The sequence below is a fragment of the Ceratosolen solmsi genome, unplaced genomic scaffold (genome assembly GCF_000503995.2).
Source record: "Ceratosolen solmsi marchali unplaced genomic scaffold, CerSol_1.0 scaffold57, whole genome shotgun sequence".
In the NCBI taxonomy this organism is placed as follows: domain Eukaryota; kingdom Metazoa; phylum Arthropoda; class Insecta; order Hymenoptera; family Agaonidae; genus Ceratosolen; species Ceratosolen solmsi.
In genome coordinates, this window is record NW_011948427.1 from 5,096,082 (window position 1) to 5,113,027 (window position 16,946).

At 30.6% G+C, this 16,946-nt stretch overlaps 2 protein-coding genes across 3 annotated transcripts; one reads left to right on the forward strand and one right to left on the reverse strand.

Moving 5' to 3' along the window:
* Window positions 1–1,976: 1,976 nt before the first annotated feature.
* RpL31 (ribosomal protein L31) lies at window positions 1,977–3,486 on the reverse strand. 2 transcript variants are annotated; one of them, XM_011501193.1, is made up of 3 exons: window positions 3,342–3,486; window positions 2,685–2,913; window positions 1,977–2,167 (listed from the first exon to the last, which is right to left on the reverse strand). In XM_011501193.1, exons 2-3 carry the CDS (start codon window positions 2,906–2,908, stop codon window positions 2,017–2,019), a joined length of 375 nt encoding a protein of 124 aa, XP_011499495.1. In that variant the 5' UTR covers window positions 2,909–2,913; window positions 3,342–3,486; the 3' UTR covers window positions 1,977–2,016. The 2 variants fall into 2 exon arrangements, with proteins under 2 accessions (XP_011499495.1, XP_011499494.1); XM_011501192.1 differs by having other exon boundaries at window positions 3,385–3,483.
* Window positions 3,487–3,963: 477 nt separating this feature from the next.
* tho2 (THO complex subunit 2-like protein) lies at window positions 3,964–16,921 on the forward strand. Its single transcript, XM_011501194.1, has 28 exons — window positions 3,964–4,561; window positions 4,896–4,939; window positions 5,101–5,192; window positions 5,542–5,655; window positions 5,769–5,884; window positions 5,959–6,089; window positions 6,331–6,710; window positions 6,959–7,137; window positions 7,733–8,325; window positions 8,548–8,782; window positions 10,833–10,950; window positions 11,027–11,189; window positions 11,310–11,491; window positions 11,688–11,972; window positions 12,072–12,184; window positions 12,268–12,463; window positions 12,535–12,663; window positions 12,745–12,873; window positions 12,943–13,200; window positions 13,788–13,945; window positions 14,055–14,184; window positions 14,248–14,353; window positions 14,689–14,723; window positions 15,017–15,130; window positions 15,198–15,258; window positions 15,378–15,439; window positions 16,376–16,440; window positions 16,803–16,921. The coding sequence occupies exons 1-28, from the start codon at window positions 4,497–4,499 to the stop codon at window positions 16,831–16,833; spliced, it is 4,284 nt and encodes a 1,427-aa protein (XP_011499496.1). The 5' UTR covers window positions 3,964–4,496; the 3' UTR covers window positions 16,834–16,921.
* The last annotated feature ends 25 nt before the right edge of the window (window positions 16,922–16,946 follow it).

Consider the following 16,946-nt stretch of genomic DNA (forward strand, 5'->3'; position numbering starts at 1 on the left):
GATCTGGTAGAGAGGCGCAGTGTAAGACAGCAGATAAGCATTGTACAGGCACGCTCTATTTCACGCGCATATAAATCCTCATAAAATTGTACTACAGTTGACACGTTAAAGTATAAAAGAACGCCAAGTGTCGTGCTTTCCTCTTCTCTCTCTCTCTCTCTCTCTCTCTCTCGCTCTCTCTCTCTCTCTCTCTCTCTCTCTGTCTTTCTGTCTTTCTGTCTTTCTCGGCGAAGATCCACATAACATTAGATGATTGTGAGTTTGTAATTTCATTAGGAGCCTCGGAGAGCGCCAAGCGTTAATGTCGGGACATAATCAGCTTAGCAGCAGGGGAGACGATATTCACATTGTTTGAGAGACGGAGAAAGAAAATGAGAAGTTTAGCGACTACCGTTTTTCCTGAGACGGGAGCACGAGAAAGAGAGAGGAGAAGGGAGAATGCAATCGTTCGAATTACACCTCGAGGCGTACCTCCGAGATTGCTAAATTCCCACTGGATGAGCCTCTGCCTCTCGATTCAAAACGGACCTTCGCTCGATTTTACGTGCCTGTGCTTATGCATCTATTCAAAACTGTCAGGATACTCTAATCAAAATCACTTACTTTTAATCACTACCGCATTTACTTATCGTTATTCCTTAATTTTATTATTAGCCTTAATGCTCCATACCTCCCTGAGTTTCTATACTCTGCAAACATTTGTAATTATTACTCATTCAAATAATAAAGCGATAATAACATTTTTGTTTGTAATAAAGCAAACGATTGTTTAACATGGTTTGTCGAATATCACAATTCACATTCTCTAGAGATAAAATTTTTCCATTTCAAATAAATTTCAAACAAAATAAATCAACATTTAAAAAATATCAAATTACATGTAACTAAATTCTTTAACAAATTGTTTGTTCTTTATCAAATGATTAATGTACTATGTTTTTTAAGAAGATTAAGTTAAGAACATTTAGTTGATTGAATTTGAATTATAAAACAATTGCTAATAAATTAATTAATATAAAAAAAAAAAAAAAGAATATTCAAGCAATCAAATCGATAGATATCTAAATAACAAAAACGAAATTTTATTAAATTTTTCTGATATAAAATACTATACCAGTATGATTAAAATTATAGTCTAAAAGCTCGTATTAAACGTACTCGTTAAGCATTTCCTCGATACCCCACCTGGCTAAACTAAAAGCAACTCATTGATCACTGATCACTACAACTGAATATGTAATAAAGAAGAAAGCATACGTTTGTAGAAAATATCGAAAGTTCATATATATTCATCATTACATCATCGTTTTATATAAAATAAATTTAAATTCCAACTTTTATATAAAAATAATATAACATAAAGATTTTTATAACATGAACATTTTATTAAGTTAGCAGTTTAAAAATTTACAATATTAAATTTCATAATAAATAATAGTCTACATATTTAATATTAAATATTTATTTTACTCTCTTCTTATTAACTTCTATTTGCCTTACTCTCCATAATACACGTATAGTACCATCTTTAACGTTTAGCTCAATAAAAATTTTATTATAGACCTGTGCAATGATTATGAATATATGTATAGGATATTATTGGTTCTTCGGTAACTGAAATAACATAATAGTCTTAAAAATTCAAACATTATTATCAAGCTGTAATATTAGAATATACAAAAGAAATTTTCAAGAATCTACAATTACAATTGACTTGCTATTATATTATTTATCCATATTTTAGGCAAACTTATAGATGATTATAAATTACGCATTATGTTTTAGAAATTAAATACTCATATTGAAAAATAGTGCATTTGTTTTATTCTCAAATTGTTTAACATTATAATCGATGATAAAGTGATTCGACTTTTGTGATAAAGTAGAAAAAAAATTTTTAACTAGATACGTTCGATTAAAATTTTAACACTAAACAGGTCTGTTAAATAATTTATATTTAAATAAAAACACAAAAGTAATAGTCAAAATTATTTATTATACGCTTAAGTTAATAAATTAATCTTGACTTGCATCAACATTTTCTGTTTGTAGTCCCTTAAAAGTAGCAACAGGGATATATGTGACCAATGTATATAATTTGTGTAAAGAATCTTCATCGTCGTTCCTTCTCCTACTCAGTCGTACACGGACACGGAATGGAACATTTCTATAAAATAGATATTTGTATATATTAATTTATATATACGTATATACATAAAGTATCACAACGATTATAATACAAATTTAAAAGAAATTTTTTTGTTTAATATTTCATAGAGTATTTTTGTATGTAAACCAATATAATCAATTGTCCAAAAAATATTTAATTTCAATATGTGAAAGAATTAAAAATAATATATCCGTATAAAAAAATTAATAAAATGAAGATAATTGTTTCTAATAATTATTAAGCAAGTCTTAAACTTGTAAATGTTCTTTCGTTTCAGCTGGAATTCAAATATTGAAATAAGAACAATTTATGATTATAATGACATATGTATTTTCCAGTTTACAATAATTAAGAACACAGTGGCTTCTAGACTTTATAAATATATTTCATCGTTCGCCAATATTGCCAGAATTACAAATAATATAAAATTGCTAATAAACTTTTTACACGTAGTCTGTCATGCGGGCCTACATTTTTACTAAATTATATTACAGTCTATTAAAAATCTTCTTACCGGATGCCCTTTGACCAGAGCTGCTTATTAAGACGAGTATCGATTCTGACATCAGGAGTACCCATGTGTTTCTCTGCAAATTTCCTGATTTCCTTGATTGCCCGTGGTGCGCGTTTCTTAAATCCTACACCATGCAACCTTTTATGAAGGTTGACTGTATATTCACGAGTAACAACATCGTCCATACGAGGACCTTTTTTCTCACCAGTCTTCGCTCGAGGCATTTTGTCTAAAATATAAAGACACACGGTTCTCTAAGTACGTGTTGGCATTTACTAAATTACAACCTATGTGCAAATACAGATTACACATTGCAGATGCAATGCTTCATCAGTACTGTCAATACACGACATAACCTATAAGCTATAAATTAAAAAAGTAAACATTGTATCGAATTAAAAGGCAATTAATTATTGATAATAACATGCAATTTTTCGGTATAAACTGGCGCTTTTATTAATAGTATTTTTCTTGTTTTTTTCAATTGAATAAGGAATTTTTGCTTAAAGAAGAATCGGCCGACAAGAAGAAAACACTATTCCCGTGGACGCGTGAAGCAAATTAGGAATACAGATATAAAATATTGAGATATGTAGGTGTAAAGCAATTTTAATAATATAATTCAACAATTGCGAATTAAATCGATGTAATAATTACTTGGATGTTAATGGATTTTAAATAGATAGAAATTCCCCGTTACCTCTTCGATTAGCGGATTTACACGAAAGAGTACTACAACGTCCAATTCATAAAGCCATCCATTTTTGCATTTAAGAGTTGGTTTCCATTGTCGACGACCGTTAATGATGACTTTGCCAACGCGTTAAAATTCGATAAACAAACGATTTAGAACGTATTGTTGTTAAAGCATTAAATATGGACGAATTTTTCAATTCGTCATCGCTCTGTTACCGCTATATAGGTGTCTCGGCAATGCGCAACTATATTATTTATTTTGTAAAATAAGCCAACTTTAAAAGCTTGTCCAACTCTCAACGCACTCAACACTTATTACAATACCCTTCTTTCTTTGTCTTTATTCAATTTTGATATCATTATCATTATAATTATAATAGTCGTTATCGTTGTTATCATTATTGTCATGTTGGATAAGTTTTATGTAAAACTCGCAACCTACGCATATAATCTGCAAAACAAACAATTGTCGGCGGCGGGGTGAAGTGGGGAAGTGGTTGAGTAGGCGGTGGCAGCGGCGGGGAGTGATTGAGGTAGAGAGTGAGGTAGAGAGAGACGTAATGAGAGAGGGAGAGAGAGAGAGAGAGCAAGCGATTAACCCGCTAAGCAATATTGACCTAATTTTAATGGACCACTAACGATTTTAAAATGAGCACATATTTGCTATCGATGGAAAATGCAATTTTCAAAAAGTATTTCAAACCTCCCCGTTCTGCCCCTCTATCGCGATACTTCGTTACCACGACGTGAGCGTTGAGCGACATTCGACATTAAGGATCAATCGCGTTGCATTAAGTTTAGTTTTGAGTGAATTGAGGAACGATCGAGTCAACAAAAAGAAAGAAAGAGCATTAATGTAGATTGGGTAGAGACGGCGGTAGAGACTGTAGACTGTAAAACATAAACTGTTAACGGTAGAGACTGAAAATCGCAGACTGTAGACTGTGGACTGTAGAGGGACCTAGAGGCTAGGCATACCGAGAAGAATTTCGGACGAGAAATAATATGGAGTCTGTTTAACCTGTAGGCGATGTAGAAGCGGCTGTGTTTTAATTGAACGAAGAACATCTAAGGAATTGGATGAGCGCGCGTAAATAGGGCTAAGGTTTATCAATAATGCCAGCTAAAACGTGGAACGCCGAGTTATGGAAGTCTTGGGATAAACAGGGGAAAAACGAATTGTAAGTGATTGCGCATAAAGAGTAACCGGAGAGAAAGAAAGAAAGATAGAGATAGAGATAGAGATAGAGATAGAGAGAGAGAGAGAGAGAGAGAGAGAGAAAGAGCGAGCTTTAACGGCGTTCGGGACAGCACGCGTATTTCTTTTACCCCTGTCCAGAGACAAATTTCGTTCGCGTTGATTTTGTAAGCTTAAAGCCGGTAACTAGTACTCTTGAATATTCCATTGCCTTTTGTACATACGGCCGATGCCCAAAACTTTGACGGCTATAAACTTTCTCGCTATTTCCATCGTTATTACCAAGGACTAATCTGTCAATTAACAACTGTTCGCAGCCTCAAGCTAATCAAGCTCAAACACAAGGAAGGCAACACCGTAGGTAAGTGTAGTCGATCATCGTTTCACGTCCACCTGTTCATTATAACATTTTTCGTATTACGTTTAAATTGCCCATAATGTACCTGTCGATGGGGGAGTATTCTATAGTTTGAATACGTTTGCCCAACGATGCTACTTATAGTTACAACTTTGGATTTTTAGAATGGAGACGAGGATTGTACGAACTGATTTTGAATGGAATCCATGGGGCTGTAAAGAGGGATGGAGTTGTTACGATATTAGGTGAACTAGTGGTAAGTAAATAATTATGTATAACCATTGTAAATTTATTTATTGTATTATGTATACGTAGTATCATTGCATTATGTTGCTTGTCAAAATAAATAAGCGTATTGTCGTACTTTAGATTAAATGCCAACTAGTTGTTTCTCGACTAATTTAAATCTAATAAACGACAATATATAAAGGACGATGGTTACATTGTTTACTAATTGTATCTTAACGCAGTTACAAACCTTTATTTAACGAATTATAAAAACCAATTAAAGACAAAGCTATAATAATAGGCTATAATTAAGCAAATTAATATTTGGTAATAATCGTTTTACTTTGCGCTAATGAGTTGAGTTCTTTTTGTTTCAGGCTGTGGATGGAGCGATACCTTCTGCAATCGTTGATCTTTTTACACTTATCGATGCAGAAGTACAGGGTGAAAATAGAAGTAATTTTTATTATATTGTAAAGGAATCGGAAAAGGTAATAAATACTTAATTCTTGTTACACTCGTCTTACATTTTTCATATTACAAAATGTGAGTATCGTTATATGCATTATTTGAATTGAATTGTTTATTTCTCCTTTATTTATAGTTTCTTACAGACCGAATATTAAAAGAGCGTCTTGATATTGATACACTTCAGGATGTAGGAACATTGAAAAATTTAAATTTTCAAACAAAATTTATCAAAGTTAAAACAAAACTTTAGTATGTATTAAATGTATAAAGTACTTTTATATTTGAACTTATAAAATTGTTACACCCAAAACTTTTTCTTTTAGTTACAAACAAAAAAAGTTTAATCTCTTTAGGGAAGAGAGTGAGGGATATTCCAAACTCATTGTAGAACTTAATCAAGAACGAACAGAATCAGAAGTGGATTCGGTTTTAGAGATAGTCAAATCACTTATCGGTATAGTTTTGTATACATATTTATTCTTAACCCTTTGACTAACAAATATTCTAAATTTTTAATTAAAAAAGATATTTCAACGTTATTAATCATAAAATGGTAATTGTCATAACAATTGCAAGAAAGGAACGAGTGTGTTCTTCAAAATTATGATTGATTTATAATTAAAGGGTTAAGGGGAAATGATTTGTTATTAATCAAATGCTTTATATATATTTTCATATATACATATTATTTTCAGGATATTTTAATCTCGACCCTAATAGAGTTCTTGACATATTACTCGAAACTTTCGAAAACAGACCACAAGATGATGCTGTATTTATACCTCTCATTCGATCTTATATGAGTGATCAGCAAGTCCTGTGCGAAGTATTAGGATTTAAATATTGTTCCACAACAAACTGTACGCCTTTTTCATTACAAAAACTTACAGCTTTAATGCTTCAACACGAAGTCATCAATTTAAATGATATATTACCTTGGCTTATTCCTGATGACAAAGTAATTATTAAAGATTACGATCAAGATATAAAACTAGCCAAGGAATACGTAAGAAAAATGAATGTGATCTCAACAAAAGATAAAGAAGAAGATAAGGATGAGAAGGAAATTGTTGTGGTATACCCCTTTTTATATAAGTCCGTCAAAAGCTTAGTGATCTAATTTTGTTAAAAAAAAAAAAAAAAAAAAAAAACTATATATTTAAACATTAAAGACATATTTTATGAAGTAATCGATTATACTATTACGGTAGAGTTATTTAAATTTTAATGAAAGTTGGATCACTAATTCTAAGAGAAGCACGTTATTCAATGTTGATATTCAATCTTATCTAATTATTTATTTAAAATGACATATCACACTAGGATAAGTATTCGAACAACCAAAAATTTGGACTTTGCGAAGCACTTTTAGAATTTGGAGCATGGGATGTAACTTCGAATCTTTTTAGTCGTTTTCCTGATTATTGCTTAACAGAACGAAAACCAATTGCATTGGCCCTTTGCCGAATGATTCATGCCCTTATAGAGCCGGTTTACAGAAAGTAAGTCACAGTTAAAAACTTCTATCAATTAATTTAGAAAACGACATTTGACGATTAGAATTGTGTCTAATTTAAATTTGAGTAATGATTTTTTTGTAATTTAAATTTTGTAAAAGCTTTCTTTTCTTTGAAAATAAGAAATAAGAAATAAGTCTGCTCTTTTCATTGAGCATTGAAAATAATTGCAAAATATTTGTTATTCGAAGAAGAAAAGAACGGTTTTTTTTTTTTTTTTTTAATCAATGATGAGAATAAAATTATCTAATTAATTTATCAACTATCCTACTCGTTTTATCCTTATCGTATTTTTCATGTTAATTTGATTTAGTCATTATATTTAGTCATATAATTCATTAAATCATATCTCAGAGAAGCTAAAATATTAAAATAGCTAAAGAATAAAATATTACGTTCATTAACGTCTTGGGAAAGTTAAACTGCAAAAAAAAAAAAAAAAAAAACAAAAAAAAAAACAAAACAAAACAAAACAAAAAACAAAAAAAAAACCCCCCGAATCATATCAACGTGAAAAATATGATGAATAACCCAAAATAAATCTGGATGATAATGGCAGAGCTCTACTTAACATTTGTAGGCATTGTGTGATATCGTCCAAGTTACCGGGGCGCAAGATCCCACCTTTACAAAGCACACTTGCACCAAAGCCATTGAGTCGCCTAGAAGACATTCACGAGCGTTTATTACCAATGCTAATCGCCCTTGGTCCTAATCTCCATCACGATCCCGTTCTAATGTACAAGATCATGCGTCTGTGCCATACCGCGATAAAGCAATGCTCGTTGGACTCGAACAAGCTCCCCATTGTTAAGGACAGCATTCTTTACTGCGACGTCTTGACGATCCTCGACGTCGCTCTTCTTCCGTCCCTCTCCTTCATGGATTGCAACTGCTGCGTCGCTGAAGAAATTTGGAATATCCTTAAGTATTATCCGTACCAGAATCGTTACGCGCTCTACGCGAGATGGAAGAACGACACACCGATGCAACATGCGGCGCTTTTAAGGAAACGCGCCGATGCTCAGAAGAAGATAAAAAATGTCGTTAAGAGAGTGAGCAAGGAAACGATAAAGCCCGTGGGTAGATCCATCGGGAAGTTAACGCATTCGTCCCCTGGTGTGCTGTTCGACTATGTCATTGTACAGATTCAACTTTACGATAATCTAATTGGTAATTACATTGTTGATTGTGTGAAATTCTCTCTCTCTCTCTCTCTCTGTCTCTCTCTCTCTCTCTCTCTCTCTCTCTCTCTCTTTGACTTTTCGTGAGTGTATATGAGGGATCATTGAGGATAGTGATAAAAAATGGATATTAAAGTTCCGTAAATTGCCAGGGAGGAATGTACGTTTTTACGGGAATAATGCTAATAATAATTGTTTGGGATGTTGGCAGGTCCAGTGGTCGATTCTCTTAAATATCTCACTAATATATCCTACGATGTCCTTGGATACTGCCTTATAGAAGCGTTGGCCGGGGCTGAGAGAAATCGCTTCAAGCACGATGGAACTAGCATATCACTTTGGCTTCAATCGCTCGCATCATTTTGCGGGGCCATTTTCAAGAAGTATAACATTGAATTGACTGGATTACTGCAATACGTTGCTAATATGCTGAAAGGACAAAAAAGGTAAGCTTTGCGATCTACGACGTGTACCAACCGTCCGTCAGCCAGTATTTTCAACTATGATAAAAACTATTTCTTTAATTCGCTTTCACTTCTATTATTGAATTTAAAAAACCGATTGATGAAATTGTAGGTTTTCCAATTTTTTTTTTTTTTTTTTTTTTTTTTTTTTTTTTTTTTTTTTTTTTTTTTTTTTTTTTTTTTTTTTTCCTTTATTTTTTCATTTTTTCATTTTTTCTTTGAGCATCGTGATTCTTATGTTATTAAACAGTAAGTTTATTTTTTTTATTTTTATTTTATTATTTTTTTTTTTTTTTTTTTTTTTATTCTATGTTGTTCATTAGCTTGAAATTAATTTTTTACAAATTGCAGACCTATTATTCATTTTTTCATTTTTTCTTTGAGCATCGTGATTCTTATGTTATTAAACAGTAAGTTTAGCTTAATATTCATCAATACGTGAGTCGTTAAACCTTGGTTCTAATAAACGATAACGATATGTTTTATAGTTATGTGTATGAACCTTTAATGCCTTGTCGAAAATTGCAGATCAACGATCTGAATCGATGACACAGCTCGGGCCATACGTTCGGGCGACCATCAACCTTTGCATATGTCCTTTCGTTCTAAATAGTGTTGCGCTAATACCCAAAGACTGACTTGACATTCATCGATGATTCCGTTATTTGGAGAGAAAGTATCCATTAGAAAAGCGTGATACGTTTGCTTTTCTAAATTATATACATATCTTCGGACAGTAAATTTCAAAACAAATAACAAACAAAAAAAAAAAACAAAAAACAAAAAATAATAATAATAATAATAATAAATATAAAAAAAAAAAAAAAAAAATTATAAAAAAAAAATATATATATATATATTGAAACATGTGCGACGAAGATCACTAATACGTCACTTTACGATTGCGGTATTCGTGTTATTTTACGATCAACGTTTAAAGTGAGGAACTTTTGGATTCTACGTCATGTAAAAATCATGTAAATGAATGAAGACTCTGAACTCTCCATAGATTATTTTCAATTAGTTGCTTTTTATTTGCTATAAATAATATAAACAACATTGCGATTAAAGATCGATGCATTGGACTATCATCAAACTGCTGAAGTGTGTACTTTAATGATATAAAAAAAATTGTAACTGTTTGACCATTAGCGAACAGAGTTATCCAAAACTTAAAAGAGCAAATCGCCATAAATCAATTTCAATATTAATTTATTTAAAAAAATATCTACTTAAATTTTTCATTAAAAGATAAGAAATATCTAGTAAATGCATAACCGTCGAACTTCCCAATCTCATCGAAAAAAAATTTCATTTAAGGTGAGAAAATCATTTTGTAAATAAATAAAAATTTAATTCTAACACCATTTACATAACTTATTTGTTCATCTTCTTCTTCTTCTTCTTTTTTTTTTTTTAATATTTACAGAGCTGCATATTAGAAATTAAGATGAGAATTGGGAAATTACTTTTAATCTTTATTGAAAATAATATATAATCATTATTAGCAATGAAAGGACTTGGAGAGGAATGGAAAAGCTGGATAGACGATACGCGTGAAAGTTTTCGTCGATGGAGTGAACGGAATATTATTCGGCTCATCCATAAGATTAAGTGACGATTAAATAGGCATTTATTTAAGTTTGTGAATTTAAACAATTTTACGATAAATCTATTGAATCATGTATTATTCTCTTGCATATTGAGAACAAATGTTCACAGGATGTTTAAGGGGGGGGGGATTTTTTGTTTCTCTGTTTTATATCAAACGCACTGTTTAATTTTATTTTTTTTTTTTTTTTTTTTTTTTTTTTTTTTTTCCCTCAAGAATACGAGTAATTTCAATTTTCAATAACAAAAAAAAAAAAGAAAAAGAAAAAAAAAATTGAGAGATAGAGAAAGAAATAAACTACATTGTAATTAACATTATAAAAAATTATTAACTACAGCATTAATTTAATTTTTATATTACAAGGGCCATCCAATGCTTGCAATTACTTTCAATTAATTATCGTCTTTGCTTATATTTCAGTTTGGATCTTTTAATTTTAAAAGAAATTGTTCAAAAAATGGCGGGTATTGAAGCGGCGGAGGAATTGACTTCCGATCAACTGGATGCTATGGCTGGCGGTGATCTTTTACGAATCGAAGTACTTATATTATTCATTGGAAGTGCAATTAATGTAATAAATATCAATACCTATAATAAACCTCCGCAATTTTTAGGCTGGTTATTTCAGTCAAGTACGGAATACGAAAAAATCATCCCAACGATTAAAGGAAGCTTTGGCTGAACACGACTTGGCCGTTGCCCTTTGTCTGCTCATGGCGCAACAAAAGCATTGTGTGGTCTATCGAGAAACAGAGCAATCGCACCTAAAGCTCGTGGGTAAGTAGCTAGCACTAGGAATAATGGAGAAAGTGTATTAAAGATTGTCTCGACAACTGTCACAAGCTATATAAGAAAATTTTCAAATAATTATCACTGGCTAATTATTTCTCATCGCAGGAAAATTGTACGATCAGTGTCATGATTCGTTAGTGCAGTTTGGCACTTTCCTAGGTTCCACAATGACAGTGGACGAGTATGTCGAGAGGCTACCATCGATTCACTCGATGCTTCAAGACTATCATATCCACGCCGATGTTGCATTTTTTCTTGCCAGGCCGATGTTTTCGCACGCTATAAACGTAAGAAATTACCAGCATTATTTGTATTACAAAAATTTAATTTCACACAGCCCTCAACCCCTCCCCTCCCCCTTCCCAATCCCCAATCCCCAATCCCCCATCCCCCTTTTTTTTTTCTTGACAAAACATTTCATCTCATTAATCTACGTTAATTGTCGCGGTCTTAACTAATATTTATTCTAATGTCTGCGCTCAGATAAAGTATGACGTACTTCGTAAAGCAGATCCAAATTACAAGAAGATGTCTTCGACGACGAAGCAAGCAAAGTATGCGGAAGCTGCGCAAGCAGTAATGGCCCCGGTAGCGCAATCTGTGCGACCTCTCCATCCACTTAAAGTTTGGGAAGATATTTCACCCCAGTTTCTAGTGACATTTTGGTCTTTATCAATGTACGATTTATATGTACCTGTAGATAGCTATCAACGTGAAATTAATAAACTGAAGCAACTGGCCTCGCAGGCTGCCGATTCCAAAGATTTGGTATATATTAGGATTTTTTATTATTTTACATATGCGTATTGATTGTATGTTAAAAATTAATGTCCTTCTGTTTAATGTTTTAATGATAATTTCATTTAGACTGCAAGTAAAGGGAAGAAGGAGCAAGAAAGGTATACAACGTTAATTGAAAAACTGCAAGATGAGAAGAAAAAACAGGAGGAACACGTTGAGAAAGTTCATGCTTATTTAAGGTTATTTAAATTATTTCTAAGTTTGAAAATTGTCATTATGTGTTATTTTATGCTGAATTTCAAATTTTATTGGACTTTTGCAGGCAAGAGAAGGATTCTTGGTTTTTATCAAGAAGTGCAAAATCTGCCAAAAATGAAACGATAACGCAATTTTTACAGCTTTGTTTATTTCCCCGATGCACTTTCACAACTGTGGATGCTATGTATTGCGCCAAATTTGTACATACAATTCATTCATTAAAAACTGCAAATTTTTCCACACTTTTATGCTACGATAGAGTAAGCTTTGCCAAGAAAATAGAAATAATTCGAAATAACGCGTGAGAAATACAATAATTTATTATTTTTAGCTCTTCTGTGATATTACTTACTCGGTAACATCTTGTACGGAGAATGAAGCACACCGTTATGGCAGATTTTTGTGCGCCATGCTAGAAACCGTAATGAGGTGGCATTCTGAAAAAGCCATATTTGATAAAGTAATCAAATCTTTAATACTTGCGATTTTATTATAATCCACGCTGCATTATAAGCTCACGATAATGAATTTCAAATTACAGGAATGCAGCAATTATCCAGGTTTTGTAACGAAATTTCGAGTTAGCAATCAGTTTTCGGAAGCCAATGACATGGTGGGATTCGAAAATTATAGACATGTTTGCCACAAATGGCATTACAAAATCACGAAAGTAAATATAAGAGAAATTTATTATGGCTAAATGGTTATTGGAAAGGCTCAATAAAACTTTATATTTTAGGCAATAGTCGTGTGTCTAGACTCAAAGGATTATGTACAAATTAGAAATTCGTTAATCATATTAATCAAAATTTTGCCACATTTCCCAGTTTTGGCTAAACTTTCTCAAATACTTGAAAGAAAAGTAGAAAAAGTTCGCGATGAGGAACGTAATAAAAGGCAAGATCTCCATGTTTTAGCTACATCATATTGTGGACAGTTGAAAGCCAAAGCACCTCAAATGATTCGTGAATCCGATTTCCATCATGTTGGTGACAAAGTAATTATTAATAATTTTGCTTATATAGATGATACACAATCGTATTATTTAGAGAATCTCGGAGAAGATGCTATTCTTCAAGAGAAATTTAGCTTAACAGAAAATTTATTTTCTCACATTACTCTGTTGTTTTAGATATGTAACATATGTTACAATAGTAAATAATTTATTTGGAAATTCGTTGAAAATATTGTCCTTTGAAAAATTATCCTCATTATGCTTATAAGCATAGGAATTTTTTTTCATCTACATTTTGATATTCCTAAATTTTGTAAAAAAAAAAAAAAAAAAAAATTTTTAATTAATGTTTACTACGATTTTACTGATAATTTTGCAAAAAATTAATATTACTGAAAAGCAATACAATTTATTCAAAGTTTTATGACATATTTATACATTTATATTTTTATATTCTACCGATGGTATTGTATTAAAAACTTAAGATTTTAGCATTTACATCATTTATTATAGAATTCTAATTCGATTATTTATTGTAAAAAAATAAATCCTAAACTTTTTCTACAAAGTCCATGAAAACAATTGCGTAATTTGTTAAAATTTATAAAGAAATACGTATTTTTTAAAAGGCTGCTAAATCATCTGAAACGACGAGTAGTGAATCAAGCGTCGACAAAGTGAGTAATGGCGTATCGACCAAAGAAGTTAATAATGGAGATTCTCGTTCAGAAAAAGAAAGTAAAGATCAGCGAGAAAAACGAAATACTAGTTCCAATCAAACTTATCAGTAAGTAAAGGCATATTTTGTTTTTCCTCGATTTTTCACGAGTAAATATATATATATATATATATATATAATTTTTTTTTTTTTTTTTTTTTTTTTTTTTTTTTTTTAGTGAAAATTCCGAGAAAAGTAGAAAACGCGAAGAAAGCAGAGAAGCTTCGGAATCGAGGGAAAAATACTCGAAAAAAGATGACTATAAAGATGACGACTTAGCAGACAAAAAAGATAGAAAATACTACAAAGTATATAATTTATATATTTTAGTTAAAGAAAATTATTAAAGAAAACTTAAAAAAAATTTACAGGAAGACCACTACTATAGCGGGAGTGCGGATAACTTTGATCGAGATCTTTCCAGTGTTTCTAATAGCAGTACCAGTTCTGGACCAATGGCCGATGGTCCTGACAGAGGTAACATAATAAATATAAATCTAAAATACGAAACACCAGGTTGCATCATCGAAATGTCATTTATCTTAAATTATTCCTATTAATATACAAAATGTAAAAAATTTAATTCTTAATTTGTTGTATTAATGCTGCTGATTGACAGAATATACTTACAATTAAAGTTTTAATAATTATTTTAACAATTAATTTTCATACATTACTATCATTGTAAAATTATAAATTAATTTTACAAATTAATTAGAACGTTTGCTTAATGTTCACGTATCTGCTTATTCTTTTGAATTGCGTGAATAAAAGTATTGTCGTCCAATAAGATTGTTTAAATTTATTTTTAGAAACAAAACGAAGGAAAGTGGATAACAGTCAAAAGGTTTGTAAACGTAATTTTATGTTCTTATGAGCCCTATATTACGTTATAAATAGTTTCAACATCAAAACACAATATTGATATAGAAATTTATCTTCTAAATGTGCTTCGTTAACATATTCCGAATCACTTAAAATAATTGTTTTTTTTTTTTTTTTTTTTCCCTGTATTCTCGTTCTTAATAGTATGCATTTCATTAATAAAAGTAATCTAAATTCTGTATATTATTGTTGAAAATTATAACGTATATGTATATGTTTTAATAAATTGTTTAATAATGAACGAGACTCTTTCAGGAAACCAGGCGAACGGATGTAACTACAGAGAAGAAAGAGCGTTCGTCGGCTAAAGCCAAAATGCGAGAAGAGCAAAAGGAATTACGTAGGGAAAAAAAATTAGGCAGGAAAAGAGTAAATACTTGTTTTATTGCTATATATATAAATTTTGTATTTGTGATTTACGTAAACATTTTTACAGGACAGAGGAGATGAATTATTAATTTCCGCCGAACAAAAGAGAAGAAAAGATGATGACCGGGGTGTGTAATTCCATATCTTTTAATATTTTTTTTTATTTTTTTTATCGATACATTATAAAATATCGTTCGACGATTCTCTTAATTTATTTTGAATTATGGATAAAATTCCTTCCTTTCAGCAAAGGGAACTCATCAAAACGGTGACATGCCCGAACACAGGGAAAAGCATCACTACAATAAGGTTTGTAAAATGTTACAATAACAATATTAATATCATTTTCATTTATATTATTATTGTTGTATCATAATATTATCTCAAACAATGCTCCTTATGATTACATTTTCCTAAAAAATATTAAGTATTCAACTTTTCGTTTGCATGATTTTTATAATTTTAGCGCAACTCGAATTTTTTTTGTATCATTGAAATAATCTGCTAATTTCTAATCAAAAAGGCACTGGACAAAATTGATGAATATTTCAGAATTAAGAAACTCGTTAAAAAGCTCTTTAGAAATTATGAATAATTTTTTCAATACGAAGAAGCTGAAATTTAGTATGTAATCGTAGATCAATACAGTCGTTCGCTTCATTTATGTGTGTATTTACAGGACACTCGTATATTGTTAAAGTACGCTTGAAAATGTTTAGACTAATAAATAATTACTATGATAATAATAGCTATACAATATGAGTTTATATATAATTATTTGGTGGCTTAGAATAATTTACACATTTCGTTAATACTAAATTATATAATTTTTTATAATTATGGAATATTATATTTGTTATAACACTGTTGATAGCTATTTTTCGAAGTAAAACTTATGTAAAGTAGGGATAAAAGTTTTCAAATCTCTTATGGATTTTGAAGAAAAAAAATACTGAATTTCAGTCATTCGTTGCTATAAATAGTAAAAAGTTGGAGAAAATTGTTTTTAATTTCTCAATGATGAATTTCCAACTATACATAATTATTATTTATTTTTGCTTTTTGTTAAAAATAAATATAAGCTCCTGATGATCTTGTTAACAAAATCTTTATAAAAAACACCGATAACGACAAGAACAGCCGAGGTTGCGTTAAAAAAAATTTTATCTATTCAATAGTTTTATAGTCAGCTGCACTTTAGAAAGAGGAGAAAACTTTACCCAACGATGCTCTGTTTATTTTCAGGAAAAGTCACCGTATACGAAGGAGCGAACACATGAACGGGAAGGACGTGAAACCCGTGATAAACAATATCCTTTAATATTTATTACAACTGCATTTATTTGAAAAATAATGACAGTACAATAATTTTATTTATTTTTTAAACTATTATTATTGAATTTTTCTCTTTATGATGCTATATTTTTTCATGATTTATTTATCATATTTGGTGATGAAATGTAAAAATTATTTTCTTATTTTAAATAAGTTCTTTCCACGAACATTTATCGTTAACGTATAATTAAAATTTTAAATTCAATAATAATCGATATGTAGAATGGTATAAAATGAGCATTATATTTTAATTAATTACATTTATAATTCGCAACTTTTATATACACACAATGCAATAGAAATAATGAATGACAATTTTTTCTTAACTAATAATTACTAGGAGAAGTTCCGATCCCAAACGAAGATGATGTAAAACAGCGGATGGACTTTAACTTACATTTTATATTGCTACGTTTAAATGTTGTATGTAATTAATTTAGAATTCAACAAGTAATAAAGGTAAAAATAGTGATTAATTTGT

Excerpts from the sequence above, each read along its gene's own strand:
- RpL31 (XM_011501193.1), bottom strand. The coding sequence starts at position 2,908 with ATGCCTCGAGCGAAGACTGGTGAGAAAAAAGGTCCTCGTATGGACGAT. Across the intron at positions 2,168-2,684 it reads CTCTGGTCAAAGGGCATCCG|AAATGTTCCATTCCGTGTCC; the intron begins GTAAGAAGATTT and ends TCTATTTTATAG.
- tho2 (XM_011501194.1), top strand. The coding sequence starts at position 4,497 with ATGCCAGCTAAAACGTGGAACGCCGAGTTATGGAAGTCTTGGGATAAA. Across the intron at positions 15,259-15,377 it reads AAGAAAAGATGATGACCGGG|CAAAGGGAACTCATCAAAAC; the intron begins GTGTGTAATTCC and ends CCTTCCTTTCAG. Across the intron at positions 15,440-16,375 it reads AAAAGCATCACTACAATAAG|GAAAAGTCACCGTATACGAA; the intron begins GTTTGTAAAATG and ends GTTTATTTTCAG.